We start from the raw sequence: 15,237 nt of genomic DNA, 5'->3' as shown, positions 1-15,237 counted from the left end.
CGAACTAACGGGGCACGTGGTTGAGACCGCATCCCTGCCCGGGGCTGTGGCCGGGGCTCGCTGTCTGTCCGTGCTGTCTAACCGGAGCTGCCGTATCAGGACAGGAGGGGATGGGGGGGTTACAGGAGGGCTGTTCCATCGCCCCTCTGCGGGGGGGTGCGCACGTGGTGCGGGCGGACCGGTCCAAGTGCGGCGGGGGGAGGCGGCGGTTAGGGGGAGAGTCGGGCCGTACCAATGCCGGCTGCGTGGGGAGGGTGCGGGGAGCTCCGGCTGCGCAGGGATGAGAGCGGCGGCTCCTCGCGGCTCGGGGACGGGGCTCAACCCGCATCTCGTGTGGCGGAAAACGGCTGCGAGGCTGCGCCGCTCGCACGGCACAGACAGACACGGGATCCCCCCGCGAGGGCACCGAGTGGGCGCTTCCACGCGGGGGGATTGAGGCGGAGCGGGCCGTACCACTGCCGGTTGCGGGGGTGCGTCGCGCCGTGCCAATCAGCGCCGTGCGGGCCGTACCACGGGGCAGGGCGGGGGGGGAGCGGCCTGTGCAGTGTGAGCCGTGTGGCGGCGGGGCTGTGCGCTGTGTCCGCCGCTCGGGCCGCACCGGGGGTCGTTCAGCCTCAGCCCCGTCACGGGCCCCGCCGCTCCCCAACGCCGCCGCCGCCCCTTCCTGCCCCCATCGCGCCCCCCGGCCCGCGGTGTGGGAGGCGCCGGGTCCGCTCGGAAGAACGGCGCCGCGCTCAATGCCCGGGGTGAGGAACCGGGGGGGGCCGGGGTGAGGAGGAGGCCGGGGGAGAACCGAGAGCAGCCCCGGGGCGGGCATGGACCGGGGGGGGCTCTGAGGGTCCGGTGGGGCTGCGGGGGGCCTCGAGGAACGCGGCCTTTGTGCTCCGTGGGACCCCGCCCGGCCCGGGGGGGTTCGGTGTAACGGGGGCTGCGGCCTGGGGGGCCTCGGCGGCGTGCGGGGCTGTGCTGCCCGGACTGCGCCTCGGCCGGTACGTGCGGCCCTTCCTGCCGGTGCTTTGCGGGCCGTGGAGCACGGAGGTGTGTGGGGCTGCGTGTGGGGCTGCGGGGCGGCCCTTCCCCGTTCCCAGCACTGTGCGGATGGGTCGGGGGGGGATATCAGCCGTTACCGGAGTGTTGGGGGGGCTCTGGGTGAGGGTAACCCGACCTGTGCTCAGGGGGTGCTCGGTATCTGTGGGGCGATGTTTATTTGGGGGTGGGGGTGTTGGTGGATGGGGTCTTAGCGTGGGACGGGAGCGTCCCAGGGGTGTGGGGTTTGTGTTCACTTTTGTGTTTGTGCAGTGGTGGGAGAGGGAAGGAGGCCCCAGATGGTGGCGGAAGGGGCTGCCCTGTGCTGCCCTGTGCTGCCCTGTGCTTGGCCTGGAGGTGGGGTGTAAAGGACGAGGAGATTTTCCGGGATCCGGGCTGGAAGTGGAGAGGAGAAAACTGGGAGCGGTGCTGGGGGGGTGCCCTGCAGCTGGGGGTGGAGCTGGGGAGGAAAGGTGGCCAGGATGTAGTGGCTTTCCTGGGGCCTGGCAGGGGGCAGGACCTGCTGTGTAATAAAGGGACAGCACTGCGAGGCCCGGGGAGGGGGAGCAGGGAGTGCTGAGGGTGACTGCGGGATGCTCTGAACGCTGTGCTGCAGGGTCTGCTGTAGGGACACGCTTTGGGGGGGGAGGAAGCGGTTGTGGGGGTGTCAGCACGTGGGGACATGGCAGGGTGCTCCCTGCTGGGCGGTGGCTGTGGCTCGTTGGCGTGGCTGGCCGAGCTGTGTCCTCCCGGGGCAGCTGTGTGTTCATTGCCTGCAGCGTGAGGAGGCAGAAAGTTGGCTTTGAAAGGCTGCTGTATAAATGGAAACCGGCTTCAAAACTCCCCAAATGAGCCAGTCAGGTTCTGACTCAGAGCTGCAGTTAGTATTTAAAGAAGAAAAAAAAAAAAGATAAAACCACCACTGGCATCAGCCAAAAAACTCTATCTTCTTATGACTCAACGTATAGAGATACTTCGGTTTAGTGAACTCAGTTATTGGAAAGAAAAGATCAGCCTTAACTCTGAGTTAAAGTAGCAGGCGGTGGATGCTCTGAGGATGCAGCCCTTGTCCTGTGCTGTTCCCTGCACTGCATCCCTGCAGGGCTGAGCTGTGGGTGCAGCTGTGACGCCGCACTTTGCCCCATGAGCAGCACGGTGCTGGCTGCCCTTGGTGCTGGCTGGCCTTGGCCCGGGGCCGGCTGGGCCCTGCCTGCCCTTGGCTGCCAGGCACAGCTGAAGGCAGCTCCTGGGATGCTGCTGTGCGAGCAGAGCAGTGCTGTGAGCGGCACAGAGCGTGGATTTTGATAATATCTTTGGAGAAGACTTGTCAGCGATACACCCTGCTGAGCCAGCAGCGCAGCACGGGGCCGGCTGCTGGGCTCGGGTTAATGAGCAGCGTGTTTGCCCATTAGAGAGCTGGAGGTGAACGGCTCTGTTGAGTGGAGCCATGGGCTGAGGGGTGGGTTGGCTCCTTGTCACACATGGGGCAGGCTGGTGCCTACATAGGGCAGATCTATGTACCATCCCATGTACCATATGTATAGATCTATGTACCATCCTGTGGCCCTGGGCTAGTTGTGGAGGCTGAATGCAGTCTTAGGCCTCTCGATCCCTTCTCAGTGCTAACACTTGAGATGCCGATCTGCTGCCTCTATTCAGGTCACTTTCAGCTGTGCCTTTGTTTTGTTACCCCTCCTTTCTCCTTTCTGTGCTACAGAGTTACATTCCTTCTGGTGACTCGCACTGAAAGTCCGGCACTGCTTGAAATAATGGCCCCTGGATTTTAACAATTGCAACCTTGTGTGCATGCACTGAAATTGATCAGCTTAAGTTTCAGTTGCAGGGCCGAGTGTAGCTGCTGCAGGAGCAAGGAAGCTCCGTCCTGTCCTTCTGCCTGCAGAGGTGGGTGGCAAATTCAAAGCGTTGAGATGAGTAAGGTGCAAGTAATTCAACTCTGCAGCTCCGTGGAATGCTCTCCCTGCTGCTGTGCGGTTTGAAGCTGCTTTCAAGTCCTGCTTGACTCGTTAATGCTTCTTTTCTTGTTTGAGGTGCTTCATCCCAAAGTGTGAGAGCGTTCCCTTGGCTGCTGGGGATGCTGACGTTCAGGTGGGACTCGGTTCAAACCCAGCAGGTGCTGCACCTGAACTCACCGGGCTGAGTTTGACATCATGTAATCGTGGGGTGTTGTCTGGAGTTGCTTTTGACTGTGTGTGCTTTAAGTTAAATGGGGTTTGATGGCTGGAAGGGCAGAGCAGCAGGTTTGGATTCCTTCTGTTTGGGGGAGGGGACACCTCTGGCTTTCACTTCACTCTCAGGAACGTCGGACTTTTTGGGTGTGCTGTGCAAATAACATTCAAATCTCTTCGGAAGTTTTGGGTTTTTTTAAGCTCGTTGGTGGGTGGGGAAGGAGCTCAAAAAGTCCCAAGTGGCAGAGCTGTGCTGTGAGCGGCAGGAAGGAGCAGCGTGCAGGGCTGTGTGCTGTGTGCTGGCTGCTGTTGGGGTGGTGGTGAAGCTCTGCATGGGTTCTGGTTCGGATCTGTTTGAGGCTCTGTTCGGATCTGAGTTTGAGGCAGTTTCAACATGCAGACCTTCAGTATCCTCACCCAGTGACAGATGAGCTTTGCACCACATCCTGTGCTCCAGCTCATGTTGGAAGGTGATCCCGGTGACCTTTTGGAGGTATCTGTGTTTTGCAATGGGTGGGAGCTGCAGCTGTTGAGCTGTCTCTGAGCAGAGAAGGAAGTGCTTCCAATGACGTGCTTTGGAGTGAGGGATTCCTGGTGCTGTGTCTCCCTGCACTTGCTGCTGTGCAATACAGAGGATCAAGCTGTTTGCTGCTTTAGGAGTCACTCTGCTGCTGGAGATGGTTTTGTTGGTGCCTCTGTTTCACTCAAGGTGATCTGGAGTGAAATGACTTTCAAGTCAGGAATCCATTTAAGCATTCTTCCTCAGTTAGTTAACTAGCCTAAATAAACAAGCAGAGGTGATGACTGGGCCTGCCCCGTGCTTACATTTTAATCATATTTGTTGCATGTTTGTAGTATTTTGAAAGACATTCCTGGCCAACTGGCCTCATTGGGCTTTCTCAAGCCTGTGGAGCTGAGCATGAGGGGTGGGAGCTCAGGGTGCTTCAGTTGTAACTCAGGTTAGTCATGTCTGTAGGTGCTCACCCAGCCTGCCCATGGAGATGGGCATCATTCACAGCATCCACACACTGGGTCTCCCATGGCCATGTAAGACATGTCCTCGTTCTTTGGTTTCCATCCCTGTTCTGTCTTATTTCCCAGGTACAAAAAGCTGAAGGTTAATTGGCTTAAAAACTGTTCCTTGTTTTCTTTATGTTGTAGATAGACTTTGCTGCTGTTTGCTGTCATCGGTTCTGTAGTGCTCAGGTCTTTGAAGTGCAAATTGCTGACAGGAGGAGGAAGAAATCTGACAGCACTTACCTGGGGAGTTCAGGAGGGTCAGACATGGGGTTTTACCTGGGTTTTCTAATTAGAATCCCAGTCTTCCTTATTAAACTTCAGCAATACAGTTTGCAGGTGGAAGTCACAGGAGGAAAGGATGTGTCAGAAATGAAGCTGTTTTAAAAATAGGGGTGGGTGCTCCATAAACTACTTACCCTTCTGGAAATCAGTTTTCAGACTTAAATACAGCACTTAGGTTTTTAATCACTCCTGAGCCATCATTAGCTAATTAAACACTGGCACGCCATGCCCTGGGGAGGCACGGTGCTGTCACTGCAGTGCAGCTCCAGGTCAGGGCTGTGCAGGCTGGGGCTGCTGGTGTCCTGTGGGTGCAGGAGTGTTCCCCATTTACAGGGGCTCTTCCAGCTGGGCTGAGCCCTGATCCCAGTCACTGTGCTGGTAAATGATCCCTGGATTCCTCTGAAATGGGTATTTGAGTCACTGAGAGGAAGAACTGCTTTGAGGTTGGGGGTGGTTATTGAAACCATCTTTGTTCTTGCCTCTGGCAACCTAATTAATGCATTTTTTTGGCACTGAGAGCTGTTCTTTAAGGAAATAATTGCTGTTCTTTGGGTGATTTTTGACTTCATGTCAGGGAAGGAGGTAATTCGGCAGTCCTTAATTTGACTGTTTGGAAACGAGGGTCTCATTAAAACACTGAGCGCTGCTGAGGTTTGAGGTGGGAACTTGCAGCCGTGTTCCTAATTGCGCCCATTGCAGTGTGCTGTGCTGCCCTCCATGCAGGGCACAGTGCAGCTCCTGGGTGCAGCTCTGCATGGAGTTCTGCTGCTCACTGCTGCATTTAACAGCAGTCTCACACTGATTCTTTGCCTTTACACTTCTAGTTACTGAGTTTAAGGCTCTGTTTCGATATTCCAAAATAGCTGATGCCGTTTGATGAAGTTCTTTTCTGCTCAGCAAAGCTGTTTTCCTTCTCTGAAGGCCAACCTGCGGTGCTCTGTGTCGTCTTTGTACCCCCGGGAGGTGACGGAGCTCTTTGTTCCTGTGCCTTTGGATGTGACACATTGCTGACCTACTTAGGTTTGCTGTCACCAGATCCAGGAGGGCTGCGTTGCGAAACAGCAGGAAGTGAGACGTGGACGTCCTGCCTGCAGTTAAACTTCAACCTGCTGTGATGTCACATCGGAGCGGCACCTCCTGGGCTGTGCTGCATGGAGAGCTCCATCCCACATGGCTGCAGGGATGTGCAGGGAAAGCTGTGTTAAGGTTGGGAGCTGCTGCCTCCATTGCATTTGAGATGACACATTTTGGGGTGTTGTGGGGAGGCTGGTGGTGCTTCTGTGCCAGCAGCAGCTCCCACACGTGGCACTCACACCATCCTCTCTTTTCTCATTCCAAAAACAAAGCTGTAGCACAGCGTGGTTCCCAACATGTGTTTGGTTAACGACGTGCAGCACAGAGCTGGAAGGAGCTGGAACTGTCACCGCAGCAGTGATTAAAGTCAGGGCTGGGGAGCAGCACTAACAGCAGCTGCTGGTTCTGCCTCCATGGCTGCAGCTCTGTCACTGCGTGGCCTGGGATGTCCTCAGTGGCTGCTGCTTCCTGCTGCTCCTGTTGGTCTGTTGGTCTTTGCTTTGCCACCGTTCTGAGCGCTCTGAACAAGTGATGTACAAAGCGTTGGCTCCCGTTTGCATCCTGCTGGTCATTGCCTTGCTCAGGGTGGCACTCGCTGGAAACGTGGTTGGTTGGGTTGTTTTTTTTTATGGGGGCAGTTGTAGTCATCCTTGTTTTCATAAATAGCTATAAATGGTACAAGCTTGATTCAAAGGTACGGTTTGTTTGTCTTATGAAATGTTTATGAGCTGTGGACGCATGGAGACTCCTGAACTGTTTATTTTCGGGGCTCTGGGGGCAATGGTTGATCAAAGACTAAAATTGCATTTGATCCGAATCCTCCACAGGCGGGGACAGATCCCTGCTCTGTGCTGCACTAACACAAGTGATGATGCTCGTATCCTCTCATCTCCACCCATAGCACTGCACAGGGTTTGAAGCTGCTGTTTGGGGCCCTGGAAGCTGCCCCTGCTCTGACATTCTCTCCTTCTCTCCTTCTTTCAGGTGTTCTGGTGGAATTCACGTCGCACATTTATGGCGATTCTGAGCGTGAGGGCAGAGTTCTGCCAGGCCCAGCACAGCGCCCTGGCCGACAAGTGAGAGCAGGGCCTTCGTGTGCCACACCTACATTGCCTTGAGGACTCCGGACACAGTGAGCACACTCAAATATATGGGATATCTCCTGCACTTTGGAAGCATATTCCTTTTACTGACTCTAGCAAAACTAAGCGTCAAGAAAACAAAGTGGAGAGAAAACCTGCCCTTACTTTATTGCCTCACCAGTGCCTAAATGTAGAACGGGCTGCCTAGTCCTGCACACAGAGTTGTGGAGCCTGGAGGATACCACATGCAGTAACCGAGGCCCAAGTTGAATTCAAGTGGATTCTGAAGCAAACCTGCTTTTGTAGAAGCGAGATCTTTAAGGAACAAACACGTCAACTCAAGCTCTGATCAATCCCAGTGGTCTTTTAATGTTTTCTGCTGTGAAACGTTTCCAAGGTTATTGATCATTTTCTTTTCTCTTTTTTTTTAAAATTTTTTGGCCCCTCACACATTTTGTTGCCATTATGAACCGTCCGGCCCCCGTGGAGATCAGCTATGACGGTATGCGTTTCCTCATCACTCACAACCCAACCAATGCAACCCTCTGCAGGTTCATAGAGGTAAGTAAGGCATCCCATCAGCCTCATCCTTCCTCCCTGACCTGCTCCTGCTTTCTGCACTGTGCTGTGTTCACTCCTTTTGCTCACAAACTCTGCTATGCATTACTTGCAGGCGTTTTCTTCCTACTACGTAATTGGTATTCCCTTAACAGCACAAAAACTCACACGAGTGCAGGATCTGGAAAAAAGTAATTGAGGGATTGGAGGAGTTTCCATTTTAGAATGCAGACCTGAATCTTTGCCTCTGTTGTTGTCCTGCCTTGGAAAGGACTGCATGTTCTGTGACTCAGAGTGTTATTTGTCGTTAAATAATACATTGCTTCTAATATGTTGCTGATCTTTTGGCTTTGCAATTAGCAGTTGATGGGAAAAAGCAGCTGGTTTATGATCTTTGCTGCCCCTAAAATAGGGTTCGGTGCAGTACTTACACAGGTGTTTTGGCTTCAGGAGGCTTCAGTCTGGAACAGATATTGTTGTTAACTGGCCCAAGTTGTAGGGGCTCGGTGCAAACACAAGAGGAGATTTTGCTTGCTGTATGAACCTTCAAAGTGAACTGGAACAGCCTTTGTTTGATCTTCTGATTATTTATCAAGCACAATGTGCTGCTTACAGTGTGTTTCAAGGAAGCTGGAGCACAGTAGTGTGTTCTGCTCCTCCCTGCCTGGAAATGTCAGCGCTGGCTGGAGCCAACAGTCCCAGGCTTCTATTTAAAGAGAAAAAGAAGCTGTGTGGATAGGATAAGCAGCACTTGAATTTTGTTCTCACACACATTCTTTGTTTCCACCCTGACTTTCCATTGGAGAGGAATAGTTCTGAGGTGTTTCACACTTACTCCTGTCACTTGTAACCATTCAGCAGGTCACAGCTGTTCCTGGCTGGCCCTCCTTTGCAGTGCAATCACCTTCTGTCTATGTGAAAATGTTTGGGTTTGGAGCTGTTGTTTTGTTTCTCCTGGTGCACTCATTTGTTTTTCCTTCTTAAAGGAGCTGAAGAAGTACGGAGTGACAACCTTGGTGCGAGTCTGTGATGCCACCTACGATAAAGCTCCCATTGAAAGAGAAGGAATCCAAGTTCTAGTGAGTTGCCTTTTAAAACTGTCTAACGTTGGAAATCACTTGTAGATGAAGGGTGGGGATAGTGGGGATAGCCTTTGTGTCTTGGGAGGAGCTGGTTGTCTCAGACTGGCCAAAAGCTGTGTGATCTCTGCAGACAGAGCTGGCTTTGAGGTGCTCACTGTGCCTCTCTGAAATATTCTTACTGATTCATTTCTACAGCTTCACTTGGAATAGAAATGTCTATTCCTGGGTTTGTTGAGATATTTTGGGTTGTGTTTTAGTGACTGGGTTGATACTAATCCAGTGTGAACTCACAGTCTGTGGTCTGTTCAGCCTTGTGTTTTATACAGCTCAGCTCAGTCCTTTTCCCCTGATACAGCACTTGGCATTACTGTTGGCCTTCTCAGGATGAAGATAAAGCTCCCTGCTCTCACACATTCGGTCTGCTGCCCTATGAGACCACATCTGACACATTGAGAGGCTGCTGTATGTGTAAGCACGAGGCTCCAGCAGCTCCCAGGAGCTGGGTATTTTTCTAGGCAATACTTCTGAATTATTACAGAGCATTAGATATAATCAGTTTATTTTACTGGAGTAACGCTGTTGTGAGGCCAGAAATTGCACCTAACCTTCTTGCAGGTAGTGCTATTGGTTGTGTGTGCTGGTGGTTTGCTTTTTTGTTTTTAGTGGCTCGATTGGAGGAAGACCTTCATGGTTTTCCATTAGGAGAGAAACTTGTACCCTGGCACAGCTGCAAAAGCTGGAAGCTCCGCATGCAGGTCAGTCAGGTTCCCTGGCTCCAGGTCTTCATGCACATTTACTCCAGTTCCAGGCAGCCACGTGTGCCTGTGTTGTTGGAAAGATCAGGTTCTAGTGGCTGGATTGTGGAACAGCATTTCTGCTCACTGCAGAGCTGCATTTAGGCAGTGCTCTGTGTTCAGCACTCCAGCTGTGATACTCCCGGGGTTGCCAGAAAATGGAAGGATTAATCGCATGGTGTGTAAGCCATCAGAGCCCTGCCCTAAGCTGGGGCTTAAGTGTTTCTTGCTGCAGGAGAGCAGAGATGTGTGTTCCTCCCGAGGGCTGTTCCCCTGGTGTTCTGCTGCCCTTACCCCCTGCAGTCAGGGTGGAGCCCACCTTGCCCCCAGCTCTGTACCCAGGTAGCAGCAGGAACCAAAGTGCCAAGTGTGGAGCTTCTGAAACGGGGATTGCAGCTGTCAAGAAACAAACAAACCAAACCCCAACTTGTTGGCCAGGTTTGAACTGAAAGTTGTTTTTTGAGGAAGCTTTTCAAAAACTGGAAATGGTGTTTGCACCAGTTCTGCTCAGCAAAATTCTCATGAAGATCCTCTCACTTTGAGTAACACATGCAGTCATGTGCCTGTGCACGTTTGCCTTCCCACGTCCAGTACAGCGCAGCTCTTCTATTTCTCTGCTGCAGGAGGAATGGGAGGGTGTAAATCCAGCAGACATCTGTTGTGTGCAGCACAAGGCAGGAGGCGATGGGAGGGTTTGCTGCCAGTGTCAGCGCTGCTGCTGCTGATCCCAGTCACGATGCTGTTAGTAACTCGCTGTACTGCAGCAGTGTTTTGGTATGTGATAGGAGTTCAGCTGGCTGCTGACATGGCCTCCTCCTGCTTTTCCTTCCTGTTAATGCCTGTTTCTCCATAACCGAGTCCTGTTGCTATTCACAAGCAGTGTTGAATTACCAGCTGAAAACGTAACACGTTGCTACTTGGAGCTGATGCGCTCATAGAAACAACACAGATTAAAAGCGGAGCCTGAGGGATTAGAATCTGTTTTGAAACTGTTGAGGTCGGAAGCAAAGGGGAACCCCAGAAAATGAGAGCATTTCAGCACAGCCTGCTCTCGTGCCATGGTACAGTGCTGTGTGCTGGCGGGGGGTGGAGCAGGGAGGTGCTTTGGCAGATGGCACAGTGAGAAACTGGAGAATGAGAGGCTCTGTGTTTGGTGTAGAACTGTTGCACACGTGTGTTTGTCAACAGAGATTAAATCCGAACCAAACCAGCCCTTTCTTGCCTGTCTTCCTTCCCAACTGCTGCAGGGTGGCACAGCCGAGCTGCGTTTTCTGTTTGTGCAAACCTGGTGCATCATCCTGGTTACTAATGATTGTTTTGGTGGTGGAGCCCAGCAATTTGTTTGCTGTGCTGACTGACAGGAATTCAAAGGGGCTGCTGGCAGAACTCATAATTAGCAGAGGAAAAACTCGCAGAACTTTGTTGCTATTACTCCTGTGGTCCCAGAATTATGCGTGTTCCTCATTCTGGGCAGCATCCCTTCAGTGCTAATTTGCTGTTGGTGCTGTGTGAAGGCGATGCTCTGTGAGGAACCGAGGGCTGTCATTAATTCAGAGCAGCAGAAGCCGCGTGTGGACGTGAGGATTAACACGTAAACAAAAGCAAAATCATAATAGGAACATCCCGTATTTGGTCTGCAGGATTTCAGTCCGACCCACAGCCGCTGTGAGCACATGAATCCTGCTCTGTGCGGTCAGCTTCAAAAGGAAGCATCCTGCAGTGGGCACTGCCCATCTCTTGGCTGCACACACACCTTCCTGGGGCACTGGGTGACACTGGGCTGGACTAACACCATTATCTTTCAGCATTAATCACATACAAAGTTATTTCAGTAACTCGGAGTTTCTGTGTTTGTAGCTGTAAGAGGCAGAGCTGCTCCTCACAGCTGCTCATTGCTGTGTGTTTGTGATACACTCCTGGGCTGCGATCCTTCGTGCTGCACAGCCATGTCTGCTCTATTAAGGTGGCAATAAGTGCATTCCAAGCTGAGAAACATAATGATTTTTAAGCCCTCGTGTGTTCAGTTTCCCTGTGTTCTTGCAGGCTTCAGAGAGCGTGTCTCAATGTTAACCTGTTGTTAAGAAGCTCAGTGAGAAGCTTGGTTGTAGCCAATGAGGAGGAGGAGGGCTCCTTTCAAAGCCGTTTCCTTCCCATCTGAAGAGTTCTTTGAGTAACACGAAGCTCTGGTTATGAGCTGCTCTTAGCACGGCTTCCAGGAGGAGCTGTGACCTCGAGAGGAGGGAGCTCCTCGTGTGCAGTTTGGACGTACAGCCGTGCTGATGGCATTGGATGTGGCCCAGATGATTTACATGTGGGCAGCTCCCTTCAGGGACAGAAGTGACGTTTTAAATGCTGCTTAGCTGTTGTCTTTGCCGTTCTCTAAGCACTTCTTTTCTCCTGTTTGTGAAATGGTTGGGGTTTTTTCTTGATTCAAAAACATCTGGGCAGCTTTGAGCCTTGCAGGTGGGATGCTGTGCGGGTGGGCAGTCAAGGCTGTGGTACAAATAGTGTTATAAAAGGTTGTCACAACCACAGGCAACGGGCTGCAGAGTTCTCATCCTTCTTGTATTTATTAGAAACACCTATTGATTTTCACACCTTCATAATGAGGGGAGGTTTTCAAGGCAGCTATTTTTCTTAATGCTCTGTACTATAAGTAAGTCCATGCAGGGTTTTATTGGAGTAGTATTGCAAAGTCTAATTAGTGATGCGTTACAATATTGGCTGGTGAACTTCTAACTGGACAAATACCCACAGAACTGTTAGTGTGACGTGGAGCACTCTCCTATCCCCATTATGTCACCTGGCTGTTAACCACGTACTGACAGCAGTGTGTGCATCTGCTCGAGGTGCAGCAGGACCTAATGTGTTCTTCCCTTCCAGGACTGGCCGTTCGATGACGGAGCACCACCCCCCAATCAGATAGTTGACGACTGGCTCAACCTGCTGAAAACCAAATTCCGTGAAGAGAGTGGATGTTGTGTCGCTGTTCACTGTGTTGCAGGGTTGGGAAGGTCGGTGTCCTGTAGCAGAGCATTAAACCTCAGCTGTGGGGGGTTGATGTGTCTGTATCTTTAAAATGACTTGTGAGATTTCAGAAACCCTTGGCGAGCAAATTACTATTTATGCATGTGCAGGACTGCAGTGAGTTTTCTCCTGAGCCGCTTTTTGTGTAGCTGTACAAGCTGTCCGATTGCTGACACCTGCTTAATCCTTCACTGTTGTGCCTGCAGCACCTGTGTGTGCTCAGCAGAGTGAAATCAAACCAGGAGCGAGTCATTGTGCTCTGTGACTTCAGCTTGTTTGCAAAGCTGGCTCTTTGCACTTAACTGATACCCAAAATGAGGATCCCAAAGTAGGAAACTCTCATTCATTGCTGCTGGAGCACCCAGTTATGTGTACAGCATATGTTAAGGGTTTATCTCTGGAAGCCATCCGCTCAATGCTTTGTGCATCCACCTCATGCACAGCTAAACCTGCTGTGTCGTACGAAGCAAAGTGAATCCAAGAGGTATTGCAGACTCCTCTGAGCATGTAGAAAATTAGGTTACAGTGAGATGAGAGAGCATAAAAATGTAGGGTTATTCTTTCATGCCCCAAACACTTAAAGGAGCTGTGGATTTCTGTGTGCACACTGCAGGCAGGGCTGTCTGCTAAAAGGTTCTGCATTAAATACTCAGCAGGCAAATGTCTTTTTGTAGATAACATTCAAAGGGAGGATGTTTAAGCTATTTGTTTATGGCTAAATTTATGTATTTGGAGGGATTCGGTGCAGTGTTTCTTTGGGTGTTCATTACATACTGATTTCTCCTGCAGGGCTCCTGTCCTGGTTGCTCTTGCACTGATAGAATGTGGAATGAAGTATGAAGATGCAGTGCAGTTTATAAGGCAGTAAGTTCAACTTCCTTTTCTCAGTTTGTGGTATTTGGACAGCATGCATCTTCAGCAAAGTTTATGCGATTTCTGACTCATTTTCTTATGAACTAACAGTAACAGGCATGAATTTGATATGATTGCTGAGGCTTTAGCCCGTTCTGTCTGTTTAAAGATGAGATGATATCCCCCACCTCTTTTTTTCTTTCTGATTTATTTTAAATCTTGGCCTATATATTAAGCCGTTGTACTTCAGACCCCAAAGCTCCTGACACTGGGGGAGGGCTGGGGCTGTAAGCTCTGTGGTTGGAGCTGGATGTGGATTGATTGCTCCTTGCTCAAATAAACAAGGATGGTTTGGGCCCCCAAGCAGGGCGGTTTGCCCAGTGAGTGCCAGCACTCCTGCGGGTGTTGTGCACAAGCGCCGTATCCACTCAGGAAATGTCAGCAGCCCCCTTATCTGGGAAATAGCAGAACTGGTAAAGGATGAGCCTGCAGAGCTCTGCTGGCTCACCGATAACATCGGATCTTGAAATGAAGCCCAGCGGGTATGATGATGTTGAATGAGCTTTGCCCAGAAAGCAATTTGTCTCTTTATGGATTCCCAGGGTCTTTGGTTATCTTTGTAAACTATATTGCTGTCAACAGATTTTTCTGAACTTTGCCCTTTCTTAAATTCCTTTTTTTCCTCTTCCTAGATACGGTACCTTTCACACTGAGAAGTTCTTTTCTGAGTATCTCTTATATATTTCTATCTGGCTGTCACGGGCCTGCCAAGCTCATATAAGTAGCACATGCATCTGCAGAGAGAGGGTGACCTTGTGGTGCTCAGCGGCTGCTGCTGCTGATGGAAATGAACTCTCCCAATACAAGAAAATATCCCAAAACCTGCTAACAGGGTTTTGGTTTTAATATTGGCGTGTAGGTAATGAACTGCATGTGCTGGTCCAGCTCCTTTCAAACACTATTGTATGGATACAGAAAAGCTTTGAATTATATGAATTTGATATATACGTGTGTATATCACAGTGATTGAAGCAGTACCTTTGCCATTGACATCAGCTTTTGTTCTGTTTGTTTTAGGAAAAGGAGGGGAGCTTTCAATTCCAAACAGCTGCTTTACCTTGAGAAATACCGACCTAAGATGCGATTACGCTGCAAAGATGCCAACAGTCACTGCTGCGTTCAGTAGGAGATCTCAGACGAAGATGGCACTGTTTTCTGGACTCTTGGCACCTGGAAATGTGAATCTGGAATCAAACTGCGTCATCCAATTAGTGGTGGAGTCGGTGCTCCCCAACCCCTGTCCTAATGATAGTGATGATTGGAAAAAATAAAAAAAATTAAGAGCAACATTTTAGTGAAGGATTATTTTCTCCTTAAGCTGCAGTTTGAACACCTGCAAGGAGAAAACCGGTTTCCAAACCCTCTGTATTTTTAACTTTTTAAGAAAAGAAATAAAGTAAATTTTATGTCTAAGGAAAACCAGCAGAGCATTGGCTTGTGCAGAAACTTTTCTTGATCTGAGGAAAGTACCCCGTGGTTATGGCCTGCTGCATTACTGCCAGTAGGACTCTGCTAAATAGCGTTGCCTTTCTTTAGCAGCCGGCAGACAGATGTGAGAAGCCTTCTCAGTGCTGGGGAGTGACCTGCTGGCCTTAGCCCCATCTGGGCACCCCTGGGATTCCCCAGTGGTTGTGTTGTGTGTCTGCGTGGCGTTCAGAGCTGCAGGGGGAACCGAACTGACCTGTGTCCAGCAGACTCAGTGTCGGTTCAGCACTTGAACGTAGTGCAATAAAGTTCTTGCAGTAAAACGTCTCTTCCCTCTGGCTCTTAATAAATTTATTGCAGGTCATTAACGTTAAATGCTCTTCTTAGGTCTGTAAAGGCCTCTGGACAAGTTTGTCTGTGCCCCATGTGTTCCTAATCATCCGTCAGTGCGACGTGCCTCGGTCTTGGTGCTGGCTTTGCAGCTATTGGGAAATGCTGTGCTGCCCCAGCTGGTTCCTCCCTCAGCTCCTCTCAGCTGAGATGCATTATGTATTGAAATGACATTAAGGTGCTATTTTCTGCCGTCGTAGATATCAATCCCATCAGCTTTGCTTTGCTGCCACCAAAGAAATACGTTACTAGCAGATCGGTGTCGCCTTCCTAGTGTTTATCAGATTTTCCCACCAGTGTGCTAGAACAAATTTCTGGTCCCTGTTGGCAAGGAGATAATAAAGTGCTTTGACCACGAGGCTGGAAGCAGCGGCTGTCG

The 15,237-nt window shown here is 50.8% G+C and overlaps 1 protein-coding gene across 5 annotated transcripts; it reads left to right on the top strand.

Annotated features, from left to right (window-relative positions):
• The first annotated feature begins 219 nt into the window (after positions 1 to 219).
• On the top strand, positions 220 to 14,795 carry PTP4A2 (protein tyrosine phosphatase 4A2). 5 transcript variants are annotated; one of them, XM_015883564.2, is made up of 7 exons: positions 537 to 746; positions 6,573 to 6,720; positions 7,111 to 7,231; positions 8,215 to 8,307; positions 11,988 to 12,118; positions 12,921 to 12,995; positions 14,061 to 14,795. In XM_015883564.2, exons 3-7 carry the CDS (start codon positions 7,136 to 7,138, stop codon positions 14,167 to 14,169), a joined length of 504 nt encoding a protein of 167 aa, XP_015739050.1. In that variant the 5' UTR covers positions 537 to 746; positions 6,573 to 6,720; positions 7,111 to 7,135; the 3' UTR covers positions 14,170 to 14,795. The 5 variants fall into 5 exon arrangements, with proteins under 5 accessions (XP_015739046.1, XP_015739047.1, XP_015739050.1 ...); XM_015883561.2 differs by having other exon boundaries at positions 475 to 746; positions 6,573 to 7,231; XM_015883563.2 differs by lacking the exon at positions 537 to 746 and adding an exon at positions 878 to 989 and having other exon boundaries at positions 6,573 to 7,231.
• The last annotated feature ends 442 nt before the right edge of the window (positions 14,796 to 15,237 follow it).

Source organism: Coturnix japonica, chromosome 23, assembly GCF_001577835.2.
Source record: "Coturnix japonica isolate 7356 chromosome 23, Coturnix japonica 2.1, whole genome shotgun sequence".
Lineage (NCBI taxonomy): Eukaryota > Metazoa > Chordata > Aves > Galliformes > Phasianidae > Coturnix > Coturnix japonica.
Note: the sequence above shows the minus strand (reverse complement) of the source record. Positions and strands in the feature narration are given on the sequence as shown.